This window comes from Cavia porcellus, unplaced genomic scaffold (genome assembly GCF_034190915.1).
Source record: "Cavia porcellus strain 051 isolate PalLab524CR breed Dunkin Hartley unplaced genomic scaffold, mCavPor4.1 scaffold_21, whole genome shotgun sequence".
NCBI lineage: Eukaryota > Metazoa > Chordata > Mammalia > Rodentia > Caviidae > Cavia > Cavia porcellus.
The window spans coordinates 31,913,343-31,940,038 of record NW_026947504.1 but is presented as its reverse complement, the minus strand read 5'-3'; the positions used below and the strand labels follow the sequence as shown (position 1 = coordinate 31,940,038).

Below are 26,696 nucleotides of genomic sequence, written 5' to 3'. Positions count from 1 at the left end.
CATTGGGATGTTATTGGAATCCCAGCAAATTAATTTTAATTTTAATTTTAATTTTAATTCTACCACTCCAATGCAACCCATGGTGAAAGTGAAAACACCAAGTGATCCAACTGAGGATATGCGCAAAGACCTTGATCCAAGGCCTCTCCCAGAATTTATTATCTTGTGAAGAAAGGAGTGATTCAGAGTGAGTGATAGGATGGTGAGTAACTTGAGCTGGCTAATCATGTGGGAGAAAAGCATCTCTGCAAAATGCAAGGAGAATGGCATGCAGAAGGATAATTCAATTAAGGTAGCAATTGAATGGTTTTTGGAGGCTGTTGCTTCAGTTTCTGATATGTAAACTTTTGTTTCCTGGGACTCATAGCCTCTTACTTTGAGACTCATACCCAGTTGACATTCCTGGAGCTGACTGGCTTTGTCATCCTGTGTGCTCAAATCTTTTATAGACAGCACTATGCTAGAAAACTGGAGACTGTCACAGTGGCCCCAAAGGTTGTATATCAGTACTTTAGCTGGCCTTATTTGCATTGCTTAGAGCCAGCTGAAGAGAGAAAGAAATACCATAGCCAGCTCTGTACATATCAGTACATGGAAATAAGACTTGATTTAATTAATATTGCAGCAATTGTTCTGCATTCAAGGGAGGGCACCCATGTGGTCTTCTACAGAGAAAGCAAAGAAAGAGACTTTAAGGAAGAAGGAGAAAGTGGCAAGTGACACTTTCTCTCTGAGTCTTCACCACCACCATGTGGGAGGGCCAGCTCAAACTTGCAAACGCCTGGTGACTATTGACAACCCCAGAAGACTCCTTGGAAAATGTACTTGTAGAACAGAGCAATAGATGCAGCAGACTACAGTGGATGATGACTTCTTCAGGTTCAGATGTCCTTGAGGAGAGGGCAGTTGGCAGTAGCCATCATAGAGAGGAGCCAACTAAGCTCAGCACTTTTAACAGCTGTGGGTGCACTCCATCTAGTATCTCTCAGTGTCAGGGTGAAATGGAGTTCAAAGCAGCTGGATGTCAAGGAGCTGATTTCAAGCCAGCCGGAGGCAGGTGGAATGGGCTGAACAAAGTAGATTCCAGCCTCATAGCCAGAAACTAGCTGGAACTTCAGTGGAACTCAAAGCAGGCTCCCTGGGATAATCCACCACCTCACTATAAATCTATGGATGGCCTACTGGATTAATCAACTCACTTCTGGACTCCCTCTATCCACTTTGTCTGCCAGTGATAACAGAGACACACTTTGAAGTAGACTTTTTTCTTGTTTTCTTTTTTAACTTGTTTTTGAGTTGTTTTATTTTTGATCTTGTTTTTATCTGAGTGTGACATTGTTTCTAGTTTTTTGTTGTTTTTCTGTTTGATTCTTATTTTTCTTTCTTCCTCCTGTCTTCCTCACCAGTTTCCCAAAACTTGCATAGTCTTCCTTTGTCCTCTAGCTTGGCATCTAATCTCTTCCTTTTCTATTTCTCTATGTTTTCCCCATTCCCTTTTAAACTTTCTCTGTTGAGGATAAAATTGTCATATTGAGGACATATTTAATGTGTTCAATTTTCTGTTTTTAGATTTTCTGTTTTTAGATTTTATTATTTAACTAAAAATCTGGTTAGTAAAGTTAAGATTTAAGAATTACCACTGTCATGTTCTATGCTGTGTTTAATGCTATTGTTATTACTGATTGTACTACTTTAGTCAAAGTGACATAATTTTTTTAATCATTTATTCTTCTGGGTAAACCAAGACTGAAATTGTCCAACGGTCATAAAACATATGATAAGCCAGTGCCAAAGAGCCAGGAGCTGGGCCAAATAGGCAGCAACTTCCGATCCCCAATAGATTGAAGTGCAAGGATCCTGCAACAGATTCAAAACTCAATAGCAAGCTACACCTAGAAGACACCTCTGAGAAGTAGTCATTTCCTAAGTCTTCTAAATACTAACAATAAAGCTACTCACCTTAAGCAGTTTATATGCATCAACCCAGGAATTAAACTGAAAAAAATTTTAAAATGCAAAGACATTTTTCCCCAGACTTTCATCTCACCAAAGGCAAACGCAGGTGGCAATGAGATGTAACAATTCAAAAGCCACTGACCTGTCCTCTTTGAAGTGGTAATGGTAGAAGTAACAAAAAAGATGAATGAAACTCTAGAAAAAATCAAATCAGAAATAATTGCTGAGATAATTAAAGAGATGATGTGAACCTAGTTAGTGGCTCTGCAACAGACACATGTTTAAAAAATAGAAGAGTTTGGAAAATGATGGAAACGATGAATGCCCAACACAGGAAAGAAATGGAATCTATAAAGTAGATTTTAAACAGATATGTAGATTAAAAATTCCACTTATAGTATATGAAGCAGAATAAACCAGTGTGAGGGCAGAATCTCAGACATGGAAGACAGGCTTGCAGTTAGTGACCATGAAAAAAAAGATTTCTTACAAACAGCAAAGAACCATGAAGAACCAATTCAATAGCTTCTACATGAAGCAAAGAAGAATAATGTAAGATTGATTGGAGTCAATGAAAAAGTAGGAGATAGCACAAATGATATTAAAAACATGTTCACAAAAGTAATGACAGAAAACTTCCCAAGCAGGAAAAAAGAATTTGACACACAGATAAGTGAGGCATACAAAACTGCATTAGCCATGATTAGGACAAAAAAAACCCTACTACGTCAAAGGCGTACAATGGTCAAGATTCCAGAAATTCAACACAAGAACAGAATATTAAAAACTGTTACAAGAAATATATCACCTATAAAGGATAGCCCATCAGAATCACAGCTGACTCCTCAATACAAACCCTCAAGTCTAGTGGAGCTTAGAGTGATGTATTTGAAGCACTAAAAGGAAACTTACAACCCAGTTTGATATACCTTGCAAAATTATCTTTCAAAATTGATGGAGAAATAAAATAGTTCCACAACAAAGAATACCTCAAGAAATTCATGAACACCAAACCATTACTCCACAATGTTCTGAAAGACATTTAAGAAAGAAATAATAACTACAATTCCATAAACCCCACCAGGCAAGGCAAGCAATTAAACAGAGCATGTTTAAAAAAAAATAGGTAACCAACAATAGGAAAACAACATGACAAGGATAAGTCAGTACATATCAGTTATAGCCATCAATGTTAATGGTCTGAATTCAGCAAAATCTAAAGAAACACACTGGCAGAATGGATCAAGAAGTAAGATCCAACAATGTGCTGCATAGAGAAGCACATTTCATTCAAAAACAAATTCATAGACTAAAAATCAAAGGTTCCATGTTATAGGAACCTGGAAAAAAACAAGGGTAGCTGTTCTGTTTGCAGATGAAATGGACTTTAGGCCAAGACTGATTAAGACAACAAAGAAAGTCATTACATTCTTATAAAGGGAATAATCCAAGAGGGAGAGATAACAATCATAAATATATATATACACCAAACAAACAGTGCACTCAACTATATAAAATAAATATTAATGGAAATGAAAAATAAGAGAAACACTAATACAGTTGTAATGGGAGACCTCAATACCCCACTTCCACAAATAGATCAAGTAGGAAAAAATTAACAATGAAATATCAGAACTGAAAACAATTTTTGAACAAATGGACTTAGTAGATGTCTACAGAGTGTTCTACTCTTCAGCATCAAAGTACACATTCTTCTCAGGGACACATGGAATGTTTTCCAAAATAGACCACATACTAGCTTATGAAATATGTTTAAGTAAATGCAAAGGAACTGAAATTATTCCATGCATATTATCAGACTGTAGTGCAACAAACTTTGAAATCAGTGGAAATCACAAGACTTCATAAACACATAGTAATTAAACTATACCCTCTTGAACAGCCAATGAGTCACAGATAAAGATTAAATTAGATGGCTTCTACAATTAAACAATAATGCCAATATGTCATAACACAATTTATGGGATACAGTGAAAGCAATCCTTCAAGGGAAATTTATAGCAGTCAATTCCCATATCCAAAAACTAGAGTGAGTTTAAATAAATAACCTAATGTTGAACCTTAAGCTTTTAGGAAAAAAAGAGGGAGGAAACTGTAAAGATCAGAGCAGAAATTAATGCAAGAAAATAATACAAAGAATCAATGAATTGAAGAATTGGTTCTTTGAAAGATTAAATTGACAAACCTTTAGCCAATCTTATTTCTAAAAAGGAAATAAAAGGCTCAAATCTATGCAATTAGGAATGGAAAGGGTGAAATCACAGCAGATTTTGCAGAAATCCAGAAGGTCATCAGTACCTAGACAACTTGTATTCTAATAAAACCGAAAACAGAAGAAATGGACAGATTCCTAGATACATATGAATTACCAAAGGTGAATCAAGAAAATATAAAAATTCTTTAAAAACCAAAAATGAACCAATATCAGTCATTGAAATTAATGTGATTAAAAACCTACTGACAGAGCCAGGCGTGGTGGCTCACACCTGTAATCCCAGCACGTGGGAGGCTGAGGCAGGAGGATCCTTGCGATTTCGAGACCAGCCTGGGCTACAAAGTGAGCTCAAGGCCAGCCTGAACTGTATAGAGAGACCCTGTCTCAAAAAGACCAAAAAAAAAAAAAAAAAAAAAAAAAAAACTACTGACAAAGAAAAGACCCTGATTGATTCACTGCTGAATTCAATTCTAAGAAATTTAAAGAAGACCTAATGCCAATACTTCATGTCATAATCAGTATTTATAAGAAAGACAATTTAATACAGTACACATAATTTATCAGATTATTTTATAGTAGTCACCCCAAGAGGGGTCAAGCACAAAAAGTGCAGGAAATCTGTCCACACACTAAAAACCCCAAAGAATCCAGACCTGGATCCCACAGCAATGTCACACATGAGTTCACCTGAAAACCTAGAGCCCATGACTGCCCCTACAAGTCCAGCTGGAGGCCTAGAGCCCCTGACAGTGACTCCTACAAGTCTGTTTCACGAATCTGTGCTGGGAATGCCCAAAGATCAGTGGTGGAAGCTAGAAAATCTGTGCCAGTGGATGAAGGATCTGTGCCAGCAGGCCAAGTGTTCTGCGCTGGAACCAGTACACAATGCTCAAAATAAGGACCAGAGTTCCCCCGAAAAGTACCACAGCCATCCTCAGCAACAACAAGGCGCCGAGCTCCTCTGATGATGAAAACAGCTGAGTTCATATCAGGAAGCCAGCGTGGCAAGCTTCTCCTGGAGATTGAACAGCACACCATCTTTGCCTCCAGTGCCAGGAAGCAATGCTCCAAGTAAGGACTGGAGCTCCCCCAAAGTGAACCACAGCCATTCTCTGCGACAAGATCTCAAGGTCCTCCAAAAATAAGAACAGCCAGCTTCATGTCAGGAAAGAAGCTTGACAAGCATCTCCCGGAGAGACCATGGCAACAAGAGACCCAACACCACCTCACTACTCTTCCTTTCCAGTTCTCCTTCTTATGTTGTTGGCAACAGTCCCCAGCTGGACCTTCCACAGCCAGAACCACACTGATTCAATTCAGGTGGATGTTACAAGTTGCCCACCAGTTGTCAATCCACTACACTTCTCAAACTCTTTAATGGAATTGAAAGGGAAGCAATACTCCCAAATTCATTCGTGGAGACAAGCATTACCCTGGTACTGGAAAGATCCATCAAAAAAGAACTATAGATCACTCTCCTTAATGAACTTAAACACAAAAACCCCCAGTAAGATGCTAGCAAATAGAATGCAGCAACTTATCAAGATTAGACACTATGACCAAGTAGAATTCATTCCAGAAATGCAGGGATGGTTCAACATACATAAATGAATAAATGTGATGCACCATATCAACAAAGCCAAGTTCAAAAACCATATGATCATCTCTAAGTACAGAAAAAACACTTGACAAAGCCCAGTTGGACATGGTGGTAATCTTAGTTACTTGGTAATCTTAGTTACTTGGGATACTGAGGTAGAAGGATCTCAAGTTTAAGGCCAGCCTGGGCAACTCAATGAGACCCTATCTCAAAATAAACTTTTCAAAAGAACTAAGGGTGTAGCCCAGTGGCAGAGTACTTTTCTAGCATGCATACATGTTATGGTTTATATCTAGATGTCCCCCCAAAACCTCCTGGAATCATAGGTGGGGCTTTGGGAAGGTAATTGGATTATGGGAGTTTATAGCTGACTTGCTGTTGAGAGGGGAGTCTGGTTATGGCAGGCATGGCTTGGTAGGGTTTATCCTCACCCCAGCTCCTCCTTTCACTCTCTCTGCTTCCGCACTGCCCTACTGTGAGCTGCTCTTCTCAGCTGTCCGAGGCTTGCACCCCGCTGTACTGTCCTGTCTTGGAGCCAGCTGACCATGCACTGCTACATAAGCCAAAATAAATCTCTACTCTTTTAAATTGTGGGTGTTGAGTAATAGGTCTCAGTGATAATGAAAATGACTAAGACTCTGGTTCCAATCCCCAGTGCTTTTCTCCTTAGCTCTACTCAATGATAATTGATTTTTTAAAAATGTGCACATTCAAGGCTGGGGATGTAGCTCAGTAGCAGACTGCTTGCCTGCAAGGCTCTGGTTTCTGTCCCTAGCACCACCTGAACAATCTGTATTCAAGGGGTTTGCCTACCTAAGCTTGTGACAGATGGACACACTGTGAAATGATTGTCACTATCAACAATAGTTTAGATCCACTGTCAGCACATTTGAGGAGTATAACATGGTATTATTATCTATCATCACTATGTTGAATATATCTTCTAAATGTATCTTAAAACTAGTATGTTGTAGTCTTTAACCAAGGCATTCCCATTTCCCTCACCCTCTCCATCCTGATGTTACAGTCTGCTTTAAGTTTCCATGTAAGTGAGCTCACAAGGGGGAGGGGAAGAGGGGTTAAAGGGAGGAGAAAGGAATGGGGGAAAAAGAATCATTATATCACATACAGGTACAAATTCTCTATGGTGAATGTGATCATTATGTATATCTAAAGTGTACCGATAAAATCTGATTGAAGAAAACAATTAGATCACACGATGTGTCTTCCTGTGCCTGGATAACTGCCTTCAGCATACTGTCTGCAGCCCCATCCTTGCTGTCACAAATGGCAAGTTTCCCTTCTGTTTTCCCACTGAAGTGTTCCATTGTGTATGTATATCACATTTTCTTTATCTGCTCATTCATCAGTGGACAATGAGTTTGTTTCCATTTCTTGGCCACTGTAAATAATCCAATAATGTGGGAGTGTAGATGTCTCTTCAACGTACTGGTTTCATTTCCTTTGAAATCTGATGGCTTCCCCAGTTGTTTTTCTGAGTCTGACTGCCTTCCATTCTTCATAGGTCACTTGCTAACAAGGCCTCTGCTCAAGGTTCCTGTGGTCCTTAGGATCAACCCCAAATCCTTCATACTACTTATGCAGACCCACCCTCTCCCTGCCCATCCTGCTGCATCCGAGGTCTGTATCTGTCTCCTGGTTCTGCTCGCCATCCATCACCACTGTGACATTTAGCGTTCATGTCTCTTATGAAAAGAGGCTGGTGCAGGGAAATTCTGCTCACTTATTTAATTATACATTTTCTCCAGTTAGCTGAAGTTCTCTAATGGCTGTGGCAGCATCTGCTTTTCACTATCCTTTTCCTAAAGTATCTGCCCGAATTCCACTCAGACACAGGAGCTAAGGAAACATTTGTTGCATGATCAAATGAAGGAACGAGTGGATAAGGTCCCATCTAAGGCTTCTTCTGGCTGGGAGATGAGACAGACAATCCAGAGCAACCTCATTTTTGTAGAAGGCAAGAATATTCCTTTCTAATTTATGCTTGCACAAGTAATGACAGGTTTTGTTATCTTTTCAGGTGTTCTGAGATGCATGAGGCCAAGAGCCACTTATGCAATCCCCCAAGGCAACCAAGGCGGTCGTTATTGCCAAACCCTCAGTCTCCATTGCATCAGGACCTTTGGTCTAGGAAGGACTACTGGGACTTAGAGCATCGACTGCTGTGTCATTATAATTCTGAAATTGTAATTAAAAATAATTAACAGATTTCAGCAGGCTTTAAAGAGAGGTTAGTGGTATGGAGTGGCTAAAATCAGGGCTACTTTTTAAATGAAATTCAAATATAAAATATAGTTAAGTGGGCCACATTGCAGCATGAGTCTGAGCGGCCACTTTGCCAAGTATTGAACAAATAAAAGGTTTTGTCTGGTAGCTGGACAGGCTGAGACTCACAACCCTTACCATTCAAGCATTCTGACGGTATAGCAAGCACTCATGTTCCTGAGCCTTGATGTTGCTGGCATTGGGAGAAACAAGGAAAATCCTTATTCAAACCAATAAAATTAGAGATTCCATGAATCTAAGCTGTCCTGACTGATGCCTAGATCCATGTCTTAATCTGTTCTTGCTTCTATGACAGGACACCTCAGGCTGGGTATCCTGAACATTAAGAGGTTTATTCACCTCAGGCTTCTGGAGCCTGGAGAGCCTGAGCTCAACGGGAGGGAAAGTAAAAAAGAGTGCAAACTGATAAAATAGGGTAGAGTTCTGAGGCCTAATCACTTCTCCAAGGCCTTACCTCTTCATCCAATGGCAGTTAAGTTTCACAGTGAGTTTTGGAGGGAACATTAAACCTGGCAGTCAGTTAACTGGTATCATTGATCCCATCCCAGGAATTCCTCTGCACATGCAGCAGCACTGTGTCCCCAAGCATGGGCCAGGGATAAGAGCCTCCACCTCTAACAGAGCAGCACAGATCTGCTCCTGCCAGGGGCTATGCCCATTCTCCTACCAGGTAAATAAAGAAGGTAAAGCTCCCAGAAAGCCACTGAGGATGCCCTGAGTTGCTGATGAGCCCCGTTTTTCAGGACAGTTCTCTGCAGAGAGAGGAATGGGTGCTGACAGGGAAGGTCTGTGTGACACTTTTCTTCCCAGGGTTTCAGTCCATTTTCCCTGTGGCAGGTTTTCCTTGTAGTTGGAAAAAACTACATTCACTCTTCTGAGTCAGGAGAAAGTATGAGAATGTGGCATCCACATGTACTGCCAGCAGCTTCTTTCCTTACCTGTGAGCACTGTGTCCCCAGGCATGGGCCAGTGATAAGAGCCTCTACCTCTAACAGAGTGGCCACAGATTTGCTCCTGCCAAACCAGGCCACGTGTCCAGCAGGCAGAGATGTGGTAGCCGGTCACCACTGGCTCTGTTCATTGTGGCATCATCACTCAGTGCTTTCAAATGGTTTCTAAGTGAGAATGTCTGTGCCAGGAGACATGAAGGGCTCACTGGGAAACAACACCCGATTGTCACTTCAATTAGAGGAAGACGGGTTAGGCAGCAGACAGCTCCTCAGCAACTGCTTCCATGTGTACAACTAATTTGAGAATCTGAGATGCCCGATTGAGTACAGCAGGGCCAGCGCCTTTTCTGGACTTTGTCTTTTGTGATGGCAGAATGAATTGTTGTGACACCTACTAAATTATGACCTCATTGGCTCCTGGCTGGAAACTCAGTTGAGAGTTGACCTTTTCTCCACCTAAAAACGCACTGAATGCAAAAAGCAAAAGCAGAAAGTCCAATTGGAAAAAAAAATGCAGGGGTGATACAGCATGCTTTATAAGCAGTTGTTAGGGGCTACCAATGCTGCTCAGTGGTGCAGTGGTCACCTAGCTTGTACAAGGCCTGACTCCCATCCTCAGCAGCACACATGCACACACCCTCTCAAGTTCTTAGACATTTAGTTAAACAGTGGAGGTAGAAGCTTTGGTGTCTCTCTGCGTGGGTGTCTGTGTTGACTGCACACCCCCAGATCCTGGCCAGTCCACCTCCCGCAAGCAGACATTGTTTTTGCTCCAGTGACCTTCAAGATTAGGGCCACCCATCTGGAAAACTTTCACTGTTCTGAATAGTGAATGTGGGGAGGCACAGTCTCCACGGTGACATCATTCTTGGCACTAGCTGCAGCCATTAGGTAGGTAGTCCTGGCTGTGAACTTTGGTAGTTACTGCTGCTGTCTTATTTACCACTAGGCAGGAAGAGGACAGGGGATGAGCTGTAGGAAGTCAAAACAGAGTGACCTTTAGAGCTACTATTGGCAGTCTTCCCGGGTTCTTTGAGCTCCAAAGATAGAGGTAAGAGGCTGCATCTTCCATGAGCACTGGGGATAATGGCCAGCATGGACACAGAGATTGACTGCATCTCATGCTACGCCTGCCTGACCTCCAAGTTCAGAAACAGAAAGTATCTTTCTTGTGTCTGAAGCATGCCTTTGCAAATCCTCATTTTCTCTACCTCATCACTCATAGGATTGGCAAAGTCAACACCCATCCCCATCGAGGAAATACCTTTTTCCCCACAGGAATGCAGTTTAGCCCAGTAACCCAGATAAGGCAAGCCAAGACAGTCACACACTTATATGAAATTGACAGCTTTCCCTTGGAAGTGTTTAACCTTCTACACAGTTACCCACATTTATGTTTATATGCAGACTTGTAATTTATAAACATTTAATTTAAATGAAGCCAGAGCCCCTGGCTCTTTGAAGCATCCTCCTCTATCCTTATGCAGAAGTAACTGAGAATATCAGATCCAGGGGTGAGTGAGCAGCTTGTTCCTCCCCTTCACTGCAATATGTGTACATGGACAGGGCTGAGGGGGAGGGAGTCTAGTCTTAGGGCTGGAGTGTACAGAAAATCACTTTCTCTCTAGCATTAGGTCTTCGGAACTCTCCTACAGAAATGTCATAAACTATGGTTAAATTAAATGATAGCTGTGTCATATACATGGAGAAAGGAGAAGAAATAGCCTGGCCTTGCCTTGCTCACCTTCGTATCATGTCCTACGCCTGCTTCCCACTGATGAAGCTTGGTCTCAAGCCATTTGTCAGGGCAGCCTGAGAGTTGTGGAGCCAGAAAGAAAACAGTGACTGGACAGAGAACCGAAAGCAAAAAAGGAAGTAGGCAGAGACACAGTAGTGTGAAAAAGGATCGTGAGGAGTGGTCTAGCCCAGCCGAAGTGAAGGTGTTCAGTATAGGCTCAGGGAGTTCTCCTCTCTTTGGGTGGTGCTGGATTCAGTGATAAGCCCATTTGCAGATTGGAAAGCACACTGGCAGCAGAGGAATGGTTGAAAGTGAGCCCCAGCATAAGACAGGAGAACAGTCAGGAAGCCAGGCCACATGGCCAGACAAGGTTTCCACAGACCTATTATGGTAAGGCAGTGGTGAGCTCACATTGCACAGAAATCAGTGGAATAGGACAGTCTTAGATTTGACCATAGTGATCTGCAGGGGAGGGAAGTGCCAGTAGGTGGCAGTGCTGAGGTCGAGAACTCATAACTTTCACTAATAACCCTGCAGAGCTCAATTTCTATACCTACATGTAACAAACTTTCACCTTTTTCTGTAAAGAGAGTGCTTTACAACTTTTCTTTGGTATGTCTGAATTGCCAACATCACTGCCTTTATGAAGTAAAATAAGGGTATCCTGAACACAAAAGCACTGTGATACCATGATATTGATCTGATAACCAAGACATACTAAGTGCCTACTGGGCAGGTAGCATATACAGCATGGACACATTGGATAAAGGATGATTCACAACCTGTGTAGGACAGAGCAAGATAACATGGAATTTAATCATACTTCCCAGAATAACATATGATGTGAAATCCTTGAATTGTTTACTTCTGGAATATTCCATTTAATATTTTGGGATTATATTTGTCTAAGCATACCTGAAAACATAGAATGTATAACTAGAGGGATTAGTGTAGCAGTAGATCAGTCTCACTGTTCTCCAGGATCGTAAACTCTACAAATTATGAGTTAGATATTCCCTGTGGTCATCTACTCTAGAGCTATAATACAGAGATCCACATTTCACTCCTTTATTTAGCACTTCAGATATCACCCTTTTCTTTCAGTGTCACATTTTCCATGGTTTGTATCAACACAGTGTAGAAACTGTCCTGTTATACATAAACTGGGTAAATGTTCCTGAATTTAAAATTTAAGATTTAAAGTTTTTGTTTATAGTTGTTTTTAGAAAAATTTCATTACAGAAGAAACATTCTACAGTATTCTAAAGTTTATGTACTACAGAATGCAGCTGTAGACAACTGGATTTCACAATATCCCTATCCAAAATTCTTGTAGTTCTGTTCATAAGCATCTCTGGCGAAGCTCCCACGATTTGTAAGACTTTCTATAAAACCACTAATTGAATTGAAACCCTTGTTAGTTAATAGAGGTCAAAGTATTAGTTCTAAATAATGCAACTTGGTATGTTACTCAGAAATTCCAGGAAAGGCTTTTTTTTTTTTCCGTGATCTTCAGTTTCATTCTGAGCAGTACACAACAATCACATTGTTCAGCTCCTGAGCAAAATGGTAAATCACTAGTTTTTTTTAAAAAAAGCATGTTGCCCAGATTAGAAACTCAGGCTTTCTGGATATATTTTACAGAATCTAAATCTTTACTCAAACTTAAGTTTTAAATAAGTACTTAGTAATGTTATAAAAATTGAAACATCTTCATTTTGGGAAAAAATAGTGCTATGCAGTGACTTGTTACCTTGGTATCACTTTACATCTGTAGATGCAACTGAATGCAGGCAGAGCCAGGGGAAGTGGCACACACCTGTAATTCAAGCACTTGGGAGGCTGAGGCAGGGAAGATCAGCATGAGTTCAAAACCAGCCTTTAAGGTACATAGTGAGTTCAAGCACAGTCTGAACTACAGAGCAAGATCCTGTCTCAAAAAACCAAAAGTGAAGAAAAAACAAAAAAACTGGATTCAGGCAGGATACTGACAGAATCTCATACTGAGATGGACAATCACACAGTTCCTGTGCAGTTTTGTTCTGAGAGCAGCCATATAAAACTAGTATATTACATGCTTTGGTAATACAGTTTGGTTATGATGCCGAAAGCTGTATATCACCACCGAATAAGACATCTTATTCATTCAAGGAGTTTCAAGAAGGAATTTCCAGAGAAGCTGATGTTTGCCATTGGCCTCAAAAAATGATTAGGTATTTGATTAGGAGTATGGATAGTTTTCTAAGGCCATTTCCCCCTTACTCTCTACTACTTCATTACATTGGGCTATCCTTCTAGTAAGCAGTCACTTCAGATTGTTAAGGACTTTTCTAATTTAGCTCTGAAAGTTCCCATGTCATAGAAAGCTCATTTCTGGCTGGGCTAGACAGCTGGTCAACCTAACTTATTGCCTGCCAGTCATAATTTATGTTCCTAACTACTCTGTCCCTTTGCTTGTGTCAGTCTCTTATCACTGTGTGGATTTCATTGTGAGGCCTGTACTAATCTTGCCCACAACAGAGGCTCATGAATGTTGGTTGATAGAGACATAAATGTTAATACCTTTTTAGAGATAACACTGAAGCAGATTACTGAAATAATTTCCTGAAGATCATGTGACAGTACTGTTTAAAATTTAGGTCTAGCTCTAGATCATCTATGGATCATACCCAAACTACCTAACAAATATGCTTCCCAGCATGCCTTGAACCTTAAGGGTCAGTTTAACACAGGTGTCCTTGTTGAGAATAAAAGTGCTTCTAGTGCCCTCTAGTGGTGGTGCTAATAATTGTCCAGCCTGTTACAAGATAGGACTGTGCATTTTTTCCTTGTTTCCAGTACAAATCATAGCAAGATTACTACTACTTAATATTCAGTCAGCCAGTTCCTATAAGCTGGACTTGAATATTTTATTCAGCTTCTGATTCATTTCAGGGCTCTGAGGCCCTGGAACAACCACAGTCCCTCCCTCAGTCAGAGAAGACATACAGGTGATAATTCAGTATTAGGCTTATTTTGGAACTGGTTACAGTTCATCCAATCTCAGTGTGTTGAATCAAGACTGCTTAAGTGGCACATTCACTTGCAACCCATGGTCCTTTAGGCCCCTCACTTCCCCATTAGAACATTAAACTAGAAGGTATGCAATAGGCCATCAATCTTGTAATTGATGGATTGCCTGACAATCTAAGTCAGTGTACCTTTTGGCTTGGTCTCAGATGGAGTCAACCCTCACCCTTTTACCCTTAGCTCTGGGGATAACCCAGAGGCCAACAAAGAATTTATCAAACAGGTCCACTACAGGAGCAAATGAGACCCAGTTCTGTTTGCCCAGTGTCAAATTCTGCTTTCGAGAAGGGGTAAGCTAAATGGAGATCCAACCTGAAGGTCTTTGTACAGCTTTGTTCTCCTTCTCTACTGCCCTTCAGTTGCCTTGGAGGAAATGGCTTTGACAGTAATCCAAGGACAGCTGGGATTTAATGTTAGGGTGATGAGGTGCTGGAATTGAAGTCAGATGCTTTGGGTACAGATCTCAGCTGTGTTTGTCTCTGTGCTCATTAGTTTAATGCAGTGGGGAACAACACAGGTTTTAGAGTGGCAGCTGCAGAGCCCAGACAATGACCTAACCTACCCAAGTGTCCAAGTGATTATCTATAATGTGAAAATCATTCTGCTGACCTCCTATGTTTGCATGAGTACTCAGGTGCATGATGCTGTTTTTTAAAGACTTTAGTGTAGGGCCCAGACACACAGCAAGCACCAACCAATCATCATTTATTTAGTCATTAATCATTTATTGAGAGTGGGAAGACTGTGACATTTAGGCTAGTTCATGAGGGTCAGCAGGTCTTGACCTCATGGGAAAGTTGAAAGGTAGCAGCATTTTCAATTTGAGGGAAAGAGTATGGCATGGGTACATGTGGTGGGGGAGAGCATGGATACAGACATGGCAGGCTGAACAGGTGGAAGGCCAGGGCATAAACACAGGTCTGAGGAAGGAAGGCACAGACAAGTTACAAGGGTAGAAGGGAGTGGACACAGGTCTGGGGGAGAAAGGCATGAACACGGACACATGCCTGTCATTTTCCATGCAACAAGGAAGGTATATTATTGGCTTAATTTGAATTCTTGGGTCTGAACTCGTAATACTCGAAAGCTGTCTTCACTTCTCTCCACTCTCTGGCCTGTTACCATCTGTTGACAAAGTTCCTTGCTAACTGTTTTCTTCACAAAGCCTGCCCCCAGGCTTCCTGCCTGTGACCCTGGTCACTCTTCTTTCATTCCTGTTTCTTGATACTTTACAGCCCTCCTTAACTGGGAAGCAGAGGAGAGCTCCTCTCTACATCTCCACACACGCTTGTTCCAGTGTAAACCAAGCTCCCTCTGCTTACTGACTGTTGTTCTGAACACGGCTCCATTTCACTGTGACACAGCTGAGGTAGTTACTGAGGAGTTTTCTTCTGTTGTGTGATAAGAGATTCCTCCCAGTTCACAAAAAGCCTTGAATAATGACATTTTCATTCCAGCGGTTGTCCACAGCTTACGTCTGCAGGTTTAACAAATTCAAAGATTCACCATCATATTGATCCAGAATTCCTCCTTTTTTAAAGGGTCATGTATTTGCCTTCTTACCTTGAATGTATTATGAAATGAACTGATGAAAACCGTCAGTTTAAAAGTAGTTATTAATGTGATCAGCCCAGCCATGGGGTTTACCTTTGTTTTGTTTTTTTAATAGTGGCAACTGTTAAGCAAAAACAATTAGCCCTGGACTGTAGAGGCTTTTCTGTGGGCAAAACGGCTAAGTGCTCGCTTTGTTTTCTGCTGCAGGCAGTGGCCACCTCGGAGCCCGATGCGTGGAGCAGGGATGGAAACCAGGCTGGTGTTTTGGACGCTCTGGAGTGGGGGCCTGCGGACACAGGTGTCCACGTAGGTCTGAGCCACGCTGCCCTGGGCTCCCAGAACATGACCACGACCCAGAACGGCCATGGGCCAGCTACTGCAGCAGCCTGTTCGAGCTCCGACCTGAAGGATCCCAAGATGGTGACCTCAGCGGCGTACCGGAATGGAGGTTACAGAAGCGACCCCGAAGCTCCGGAGCCCCGGCTCAGCCCCTCCAAGCTCGTGCGCCTCTTCTCCGTGAGCCGCAAGCGGGCCGGGGCTGGGACTGGGGCGGGCGCGGACACCGAGAGGCCGCGCCCCGTGGTGCTCGCGGGGAACTCCTCCACGTGGAACGCCCTGGCCTCCTTCCGCAAGATGGGCTCTTTCAAAAAGCTCAAGTCCTCCATCCTTCAAGGCATTCAGAGCCGAGAGGCGTCCGAGGCCTCCAAGGAGGGCGCGTGGGACGGCGCCCTGGGCACTGCCCTGCCCAACGGCGCGGCGGCTGCAGACCCCGACGCCCCGCGGGCCGCAGACAGCGCCTCCGAGGGCTCGGACCCCGACGACGACGCCTTCCAGCGGAGCACGCACCGCTCCCGCAGCATCCGCAGGGCCTACGGCCTGGGCCGCATCAGCCTGCTGGACCCCGACAGGCGCCTGGCACCGCCGCCGCCGCCGAGCCCCGCCGTGCCGCCGGCCGCCGCCCCGCAGGCGCCCGCGCCGGGCCGCCGGAGCCGCAGCAGCGACAGCCTGGGCCTGCGGAGCAGGGGCTCCTTCAAGCGCAAGTCCACCTCCAACCTGGCCGAGCTGCGCGCCGCCTGCGAGAGGCCGGGGCCGGCGCCGCGGCGCACGCTGAGCAGCTCCTCGGCCGACTCGGAGCGGCTGGGCGGCGCGGAGCCGAGGGCGCGGCGCTGGAGGAGCCCGCTGCGGGCCAAGGACCTCGACCGGGTGTGGAAGCTGCTGAGCAACGTGGCGGACGCGGCCTGGAGGCGCGAGGGCCCCAAGGCCGGCGCGGGCCCCGGCGAGGCAGCGCCCTCGGGCGGCGAGGCGGGCCCGCGGCTCGGGCAGCGCAGCCAGCTGCACGACGACTACTCCCGCCGCGCGTCCAGCAGCTGCGAGCCCGACCGCAGGCGCCCGGGGCGCGGCGTGGACGCCGACACCGCCGTGTACCCCCTGGAGGCCGTGGAGCCCTGGGCCGGCGGCCGGTGGAGCTCTGGTTCCGGGGCGCCCCCCACCCCGCCCAGGCCCACCACGCCCAAGCCGCAGAGCCCGCAGAGCCCGGGGACGATGGGCGGCGGGTGTCCGGGCAGCCTCAGCGCGCTGTCCCTGGCCTCGGTGGAAAGCGGCGGAAGGGAGCCGGGGCCCGGGTCGCTGCAGGACTCGGGGCAGAGCACGCGCGCGGAGGACAGCAGCGACGAAGGCAGCCACCCTCAGCCGGGCCCCAGCGGGGCGGCCAGCCCGGAGGAGGAGGAGATCGAGGACCAGGAGGAGGAGGAGGTGAGGACCCAGGCGGGCCCCTGCTACGCGCCAGATTCCAGGGCCCTGGGGGACCCTATGTGGGTCTTAGAGGTGCTCACATTTTCATTTTTGAAAGTTTTTATTACCCATATCTTCTTCATATTTTGTTTCCAATCAAGCCCTTTTAAATGAAATCATTGGTATCAAGAGACCACTACAGGACCTGAGTATGTTTTAGTTCCTAGGAATGAATTAGAAATGTTCAGCTATGTGCCTGTCAACCTCGAATGATGCCTCTATATTAGATTTTTATGCTAATTATCACACTTATTTTTAGAGTCAATCTCTAAAGCATCTCATGAATTGGATCAGCTAATAACTGCCAAAGCCAGAAGAGCAGCATTCTTTTCACATTCCGCCAAGCATCCAGACAGCTTTGCATTACTGTATAATTTTCACTTTATGAACATATTTAATAATATTATCTTACATAGGTGAAAATGGGGAGACGCATGCATGTATATGTATTGCAAATTAGTCTCCACATAAGTTACAGATGTGACTGTTTTACAGGTGTGAATCCGTGCTCCATGTATAAAATAATCCCCTTCCCACCCGGCACCTGCAGATAAGTGACTGCTCTCCTCGATTTGCAATTCAGAAGCCGGGGCAGCTTGTGAACTGTCTCTTTGCCAGTCAGAGATATTTAGGCAGTAGGACTTCCCAGAAAGACCTAGGAAGTAGAAGTTTTGCAGAGTACTTTTCGGGAGATCAAATCAAAGGATTATGTTCAGGGTCCCTAGTTCAGAGGACCGAGAGCCAGCCAGTCCTTTGGAACTGTCCAGTTCTGGTCACCATGAACTCTTTTGCATGTTTTGAGTAGCTCTTATGGCTGAGTTGTCAGATAGAACTAGATGCACACCTTGAGAATGAGTTCCGATTCTGTGGGCTCTGGGTTTTTCCCTTGGCCCAAACCTTCGCTTAGTCCCGGGTATATTCAGCTTTTTACAAATACCTGGGTCAAGGTTTGTGATGTAGAGAGAAGTTTATTTTGGCTCACGGTTCTGGGGGCCCATGTCCAAGGTTGGGTGCCCCATCAGTGAGGGCCTCTGGCAAGGGTGGCAGATATCGGAGTGGGCATTCATTTTTCCAGCCAGGAAGCACAGGGTGAGCTGGGTCCCATGGTCCTTGTAGAGCATCAACCATGATAACCTAGACTCCCATCTTAAAGATCCAGGTATGGTGGTGCCCACCTGTAACCCCAATACTCCAGAGGCTGAGGCAGGAGGATCGAAATGAATTTATGGCCAGCCCAATCCTGAATTGCATAACAATATCCTGTCTAGAAAAACCAGTGAATGAATAATAAAGGTCCAGATAGCACTACCCTGGGGACCAAGTTTAAGTCTAGAGGTTTCTTTATGTGAAAGATGGGATCATACCTTAATTAATATAATTTGTTTTAAAATTTTTAAAAATATTTTATTCCTGAGTGCATGTTGAGTGGTTATATGCAAAAAATAGTGTGTAACTTTACTTGCCAGTAGGACACTGACCATTCTGTGTCTAATTTTGTGTGTACATTTGCTGCTCTTAGCTATGTATTATTTAATGCACAGCTTACAGAGGGTAGAAATAGAAACAGCATTGGTATTGCAGTTCAGGGTATTTAATTTTCACACGTGTTAATAATTCGCCACAGTGTGTTCATCACAGTTTAAGTTGCATTCATTTCCTCCAAGCTCTAATGTGTTATGTCAAGCTTCCTTTTGCCTTTTCAATGAAAATATCAGAAATAGAAAGAAATAGAGGACAGGGAGATAGCTCAGTGGCAGAGCACTTTCCTAGCATTGTGAGGTCCTGGGTGGGATCATGGGGATGGAGGATGGTGGTTTTATACCCCACTTGCATTTGTTTGTTTGAGACAAGAGTCTTGCTATGTAGTTAAGGCTAGCCTTGATCTCGAGGCAGTCCTGCCTCAGCCTCCCAGTGCTGGGATTACAGGCGTGTACTACCACAGCTGGCTTACTCAGTTTGCATTTTATATAGTGGGAATTTTAATGGTACTCACAAAGAAGGGCTTTTTAAATGTAACCTGAAGCCTTCCCTGTCATTTTGACATTGAGAAACCAAATACAAATGAAACAGAACACCTTGCAAAATACAAGAATTTCAACCATTGTGAATTTAAAGGCAGTTTTTATCTGTTTTATGCATGACACAAAGTTATACTTTAGTTTTCACCATATTTTAGCATACATTGTATTATTCATTATTTAGTTTGTTGCCAGTATGGTTATACTTGCAAGTTTAAATTTAAGCTTTGTTTCTTCTGATAGAATGAAAAGATTAAAATCCATATGTACTATGGTATTATTTAAAATAGCGGGAGGAATAGTTTTTATTTACAGTCATTTACTTATACCTCGCTAGGAATGATGTCATCTTCAGAAAATTGTAAGCGTTTCAACAAAATTGTGTTGCTGTCATGCTGTCAGGGAACTGCCTTGTTCCTTTCACTTATAAAGTACAATCTACTCCTGCCACCTAGGGGTCAGCTTGGGTCTAAGAACCGAGATTGTTGAATAGGTCCCTAAGATTGTTCCCTGATTGATAGAGTTTGAGAAATGGGTCTTAAATTAGCAGTAGAGCCAGACATGGTGGCACATACTTGTAATCCCAGTACTTGGGAGGCTGAGGCAGGCAGATCCCTGCAAGTCAGAGGCCAGCTTGGGCTACATAGTGAGTTCAAGGCCATCCTGAACTACGTTACGAGACCCTGTCTCAGGAGAAAAAGAAAAAAGTATGCCTACCCTGAGCAAACTGGGAAAACTTGAGTTTCTCTTGGCCTTGGTTCTCCTCGGGTCCAAAAGTGGGATCCATCTTTGCCCTGCAGAGTCATAAGATTGTGTGTGTTAAACGCTTAACCTTGCGTTTTAACACTGGTGCCTCTGTGGTTTTCACTGTTCCTTCAGGTAGACTCACCTGACTTTTCTTGTTTGTTGTTGTTTGCTTGTTTGTGTTTTTGAGACAGTCCTGCTTTATGGTTCAGGTTGGCCTTGAATTCACTGTGTGTCCTGAACTCGCAGTGATCCTTCTGTCTCAGCCTCCCAAGTGCTGGGGTTACAGGTGTGCACCACCACACCTGAATGACCTGAGTGATGGAGGGTTAAAGACTGGTTTTATTCCTCAGAACTTTAAAAAAAAAATAAATACCATACACACATAATGCTGTGTTACCATTTTACAAGGGATTGAAAAATGCCGAATAACTAGCCTGGTGCTATGTGAATTTTCTTTTTTTAATGCGTGCGCGTGTAAAGTTTCAGCATATCCTAGCATTGATACATTCATTCAATAGTGCATCAAACTAAATTTGTTGAGCTTCTACCAAGTGGAAGAGACCAGTTAGGAGCAGCTTGAGAAAGAATTTGTGTTAGCAACAAAATCGCACAGGAGCCCAGACATATGAATCATAGCAGAACTGCACTGAATGGGACAAATCCCAGGAAGGAGGTAAAACAAAATCCTGTGAGCTTCAGCAGAGCTGCGGTTCTCACCAGCTGTACCAAGATGGTATCATTCAATGAAGGCTTCGCAAGGGTGCAAAGTTAGTTCCAAGAAGTGGGATTTCCGCAGAGAGCTACAAAGAAGACAGCATTTCAGGCAGATGCAGTAACTGGGACGGTATACAAAGACAGGGAACAAGCAACCAGCATTTCATCTTATTTTAAAAAATTTTCACAGCGAAAGAAATCACCAACAGAGTGAAAAGACAACCCAGAGAGTGGGAGAAAATTTTTTCCAGCTGTTTCTTCAAGCACCAATATCTAGAACATGCAAACAATTGAAAAAAAGCAGCCCCTCCCCAAATTCAAAGACCCAATCCAAAAATGCACATCTGAGATGAACACACACTCCTCAGATGAAGAAGTAGAAACAGCAAATAAATATGTGAAAAAATGTTCAACATCACTGGTTATTCAAGAGATGCAAATTAAAACAACGCTGAGATTCCATCTCACCAGAAAGATGGCTGCCTTCAAGAAGACAACCATAGCAAATGCTGGCAGCACTTACGGATGAAGAGAAGCCCCTCTCCACTGTTGGTGGGATGTAGACTGGTGCCACTACTACGGAATTCAGTGTGGTGATTCCTGAGAAACCAGGACTAAAGGGCCAGGTGTGGGGGTGCACATTTGTAATCCTAGCATTTGGGAGGCTGAGGAAGGAGGATCATTGCAAGTTCAAGGCTAGCCTGGACTACATAGTGAGACTTTGTCTCAGGAAAAGAAAGAAAGAAACCAACAAACAAACTAGGACTAGAGGTCCCATTTGACCCAACTATTCCCCTTCTGGGTATCTTCCCAAAAGAATTACCTATATCACAAAAATTATGTGTGCACCCATGTTTATAGCAGCACAATTTGTAATAGTTAAATCTTGGAAACAACCCAGATGCCCATCAACTGACAAATGGATAAAAGAAAGATGTGATCTTTTCATGCAGTGGTGTACTACTGTGCCATAAAGAAGGATAAACTTTGAAATATTTCTAGTTAAACAGACACATCTTGAAAACAAACTCTTAAGGGAAATAGGTCAGACACACATGTGTAAATATTGCATTGTTTTTTCTGGTATGAGAAACTGAAAGTATAAATAAGAACCAAAATGTATAATAGGTATTGTGAAGTAGAAAGAAATTATTCTAAAGGAAAGGGGAACTAGGGAGGGAGGAGGGAGAAAGGAAAAAGGGAAAAGAAAAAAATGAGAATAAAAGGATAAAATGGAAACAAAGCTTTGTAAATGAGAAGAAGAGAGGTTAAAGGGAAGGGAGGGGAACGGGGAAAAATATTCTACCAATTTGTACAGGTAGAAATTCCCCACGATGAATGTGATCAACGTGTATATCTAAATTGTACCAATAAACTTAATAATAAAATAAAGGCAGAGAACAGGAACAATTGCAGTTTGGTTTGATGTAGTGGAATAATCCAAGTTAAGATATTTTTAAGTCTAGGTTGCAAACACCAGAATTCCAGTGCAAAGAATCTATTCAGTGTAAAAACTGGTAAAAATGGAGGCTCCAAAAACGCTTATGAGCAGAGACAAACAGAGCCGTGTGCTGGAGAAATTAGCTCACTGCTGCGAAGGTGACTGTGAAGACGACGGACCAGAAGGGCAACAGGGTTCAGTGCCACACAGCTCGGAAGCAGCACGGCAGAAGGGTGCGGTGGATGCGGAGAACCTCGGGAAGACACCAGCGTGAGTGAGGCTGGAAGGCAGAGAGCACAAACCACGCAGCCACATGCCTTGCAGGTCAGCTCCTGCGCGTGCCAGATGGAGTTTGGAAGGCACAGCAAAGCTGTCCCCTTTCCCTGGGTTTTCTGACTCATTGATAAACCCAGAGTGCGTGCACATCAGCATGGCAGCAGTGACAAGGGTGCCTCATGAGTGTGTGCCCTGAGCCGTGGAGCACCAACTCCAGGAGGAGGGTGGCAGGCTTGGGTGGGGGCAGCTGAGTGCAGTCTTGGAGGAAGGATCAGGTAGGGGCCGTGCGACAGCAGTTGAGGAAAAGAACGGCCTTCTGGCTGATAGGAAGAGAGCAGGAGAAGAGGCCAGTACTCCGCTGGGCCATGGCATTGCAATGCACTGGACTTCTGCTCTGTCCAGCCTCCTTTCCACTGCATGCTGCACACTGCAGTGAGGGTCCCCACTGTATGGGTTGTGAGGGTGAAATGTGGTCGTGCATTGTTAGTGCTTGCATCTAGATGCCTGTCCCCCCAAACCTCCAGCCGTCGTAGGCGAAGCTGTTCGGACGTGGCTGGAGCTAGGGTGGCTGATGCTGGCAGCATCGAGGATGTGGTGCTGGCTCATAGTACAGTGCTGGGAGTAACGGGGTAGCCTTGGTCAAATGTGAGAGACCGAAAGCGGGCTGTTGTCGCTGCTGTCTGCTGTCACTTGCTGCTTGCTGTTTCACTGCTGGTTACCTCGCGTCTGCCGTGCTCTGCCATGGACTCTTTCTCCTCTGGGATGCCCCTCTGTCACCCTGCCTTAGACCCAGCTGGCTGTGGACTGAAACCTCTACAAACTGTGAGGCAAATACAGCTGTCTTCTTTTAGCTTTGGGTGTTGGGTATTTTATCTCAGCAGAGAGAAAACTCACACAAGCGTGTAGCCAGCACACCTAAGTATGTGTGCAGGAGTCCAGCACAGTGACTAATCTGTTGTGCTCAGGGAACCGCAGATTTGTCACAGAATTTCTGCCCGTAGCGGGAGGGTGGAGAAGTAGGAGATAAGATTGGTCTGGGCATGATTAGGAAGGGCCTTGCTTGGACCACGGCCTTGGGACTTTACCCTGCAGGCAGTGTACAGCCAGGGTCATATTTGAGCAGTGACCACAGGGGGCCATGGCCAGGCTGGTCAGCTGAGCAGAGCAGATAGATCAGGTAGTCAAGGACAGCAGAGACTGCCTGTCCATGGGTCACGAGACCTGTGCGAAAGCTGTGGAAGTAGAAAGGACATGTTGATTCCAAGGTCTCCATTGTATTCTCAGCGAGTATATGAATGTTTTGGGGAGAGGCGGAGATGATTGGTACGGGGAGGGCTGCGGTGGTGAATGCCACCAAATAACAAGCAGGCAGCAGACTGGAGAGACGAAGGAGAGGGTGTTGGTGGCACCACAAGCTGTACTGACACTGAAGTAAAGCCTCTCCAGTCTGGTATGGAATAATGCAGGAAATGATGGAGGCTAGTGATTGCAGCCCAAATGAATGGTCCTGGAGTTTTACATTGGCGGTGGTACTTGGCATATGATGGTAGCGAAAGGGTCAGCATGCTGCTGTGTGCACATTGATGAGAGATATGAATCCACAGCACCACTGGGGCTCTCGGTAGATCACTTAGATGGCGCTTTTTAGGCTGTGACATAGCTGATTGGGAGATGTAAACAGTTTAAAAGTTACTTGTAACTGTTTCACAGACTCATTCCCAGAACCCAGACAATTCTGTTGCCTGAGAAGTCTGCCTGAGACTCTGTTCCCCGGGTGCTGGGGACTGAATGCAGGGCCTGAGGATTGCCAGGCAGGGGTTCCAGCCTGGGCCCGTAACCCAAGCCTCTCCCAAGATTAGTTTTTTGTTGGCTGGTTTTTTATTTGTTTGGTTTTGTTTTTATCTTTTTTTTTTTTTAAGAAAAAAAAAAGGATAGAAATGATACTGAGTTTTTTAAAAACCCAGTAGGAAATTAACACTAGTTAGTTAATATATTGCATATTGTTATCTTAGAAGTAGGTGTTTGGGTTACAAGATCTAGGCACAAAAATAAACCATGACAGCACAAACTGTTCCTTTTGATGAACTAATAGAGGTTGATAGTACAGTTATCTATCTAGCCTACAAATACATACCTTTATTTACCAACATACATACAGTTTTTTCCTTTCTTCCTATTCTCCTTTACCCTATCCCAGTAGTTCTTTCCTTTTTATCATGTTCTTTCCCTTTCATTATTATATCTGTTGTACATTTTGGATCTTATTACTCTTTCAGCCTTTTATTTTTTATTTTTTTATATTAGGGAGACAATACAATATTTATAAATGTGAATTAGATTTATTTCACTTATAAGTATGGTCTCAAGTTGCCTCCATTTACCTATAAAAGCTCAAGACTATCCTTTTTATAGCGAGTAATACTCCCTTGTAAAAAATATCACATTGTTTTCATCCACTCTGCAGTTGATGGGCATTTGGGTTGTTTCCAAGATCTGGCTATTACAAATTGTGCTGCTATAAACATGGGTGCACATATATCACTGTGACATGACATTTTCAGTTTTTCTGGGAAAATACCCAGCAGGGGAATAGCTGGATTGAATGGAACTTCCACTCCTAGTTTGTTGAGGAATCTCCACACTGATTTCCACAGTGGTTGCACCAGTCTATATTCCCACCAACAGTGGAGAAGGGTTCCTTTTTCCCCACAGTCCTTCCAGTATTCGTTATTGGTTGATTTCTTGATAGCAGCCATCCTTTCTAGGGTGAGATGGAGTCTCAGTGTTGTTTTAATTTGAATGATCAGTGATGTTGAACATTTTTTCATATGTTTATTTGCCATTTCTATGTCACCTGAGAAGTGTGTGTTCATTTCATTGTGGATATGTTTAGCCCATTTTTGAATTGGGTCTTTCAATCTGGGGTGCTTGATGTTTTCGAATTCTTTATATGTTCTAGATATAAGTCCTTTTTCTGAGGGACAGCTGGCTAAATTCTTTCCCTGTTTTATCTTTTTGAGGAAGGGTTTCATTATGCAGTTCAGGCTGACCTTGAACTCACTTTGTGACCCATAGTGGCCTCAAACTCATCGATCTTCCTGCTTCAGCCCCCCAAGTGCTGGGATTACAGTCATGGACCACCACACCTGGCCAAGATTAGTTTTAAGGAGACACAATTTCTATGACATCACGTACACCGAATTGTTCAGTTTGACAGTTGGTAGGAAATACGTGGAGTTGTGTGGCTGTTCCCAGAGTCTAGTTAAGGAGAACTCTTGGCTTCCCCAGAGCATCCCTGGCCTTGCTGTCTGCCAGGGCCAGGCAGCTGCTGACCTGCTGTAAATTCCTGTCCTTGGGGCTCAGTGAGCGATTCAGTGATTTCTCTGTGAATTTAAGAATTCATGCACTACTTCTGGAACATGTTTTGTTACCCCAGAAAGAAGCCCATGCCCGTTTGTGGTCCCTTCCTGTTCCCTACCTCAGATCTGCCTTTTATGTCTAGAGATTTTATGTTTCTGGACCCTTTGGGAAACAATCATGTGATGTGGACTTTAGGATGGGCTCTTCTGATTGAGCCAGTTGTTTTCAAGTCTATCTATGTGTAGCTTATGCAAAATTTCTCTCCTTTTCATGGCCAGATTTTATTATACGGCTGGCCATGTTTTGTCTGTCCACTCGTCACCTGAGGGTACCTGGGTTGTCTCCACCTCTGGATTCTTACGAATAATCCCGCTATGAACATTTATGTACAAACCCTGTGTAGAAGCTGGAGGGGTGGGGGGCTTGATTTGGGACTCAGACTCAGGCCCTCTAGTTGGAAATGTTTTCTTTCTTTTGGGTAGGATCCCAGGAGTGGAATCACTGGGATGTGTAACTTTGTCTAACCAGTCAAGGCCCTTCGAGAGTGTTTTCCACCAAGACTACTGTTTGAGATTCTCCCCAGCAATGTATAAGGTTCCTAGCAATGTGTGAGGTGCCGTCCTTCTGCAGCTTGCTTTTGGCAGGTTGTGAGTGCTAACCCTTCTGGCGGGTGAACAGTGGGGTTTCCTCTTGGCCTTGACACTTCCCTAGAGACTAACCCTGGTCAGCAGCCTTTCCTGTACTTACCAGTCATTTCTGTCTTAATGTCGTAGAGTGTCTGTCAAAGCTTTGGCTTCTAAGTTCACTCCATCTCTGTCATTTTACTGTTGAGCTGTTAAATTTTCTTTACATATTCCTGATACAAATCTTTTGTCAGAGCATGATGCTTTAGCGTTCTGCAGGGAAACAGAACCTATAGTCAGTGTGTGTGTGACATCT

The 26,696-nt window shown here is 43.9% G+C and overlaps 1 protein-coding gene across 4 annotated transcripts in view; it reads left to right on the top strand.

Moving 5' to 3' along the window:
* The window catches only part of Spata13 (spermatogenesis associated 13), a 289,653-nt gene that overhangs the window by 205,090 nt on the left and 57,867 nt on the right, over nucleotides 1-26,696 (top strand). For all 4 annotated transcript variants that reach the window (XM_063232518.1, XM_063232520.1, XM_063232521.1 and 1 more), the window contains one exon: nucleotides 15,618-17,162. In XM_063232518.1, the coding sequence (XP_063088588.1) occupies nucleotides 15,618-17,162 (1,545 nt within the window). The remainder of the gene's footprint in view (nucleotides 1-15,617; nucleotides 17,163-26,696) is intronic.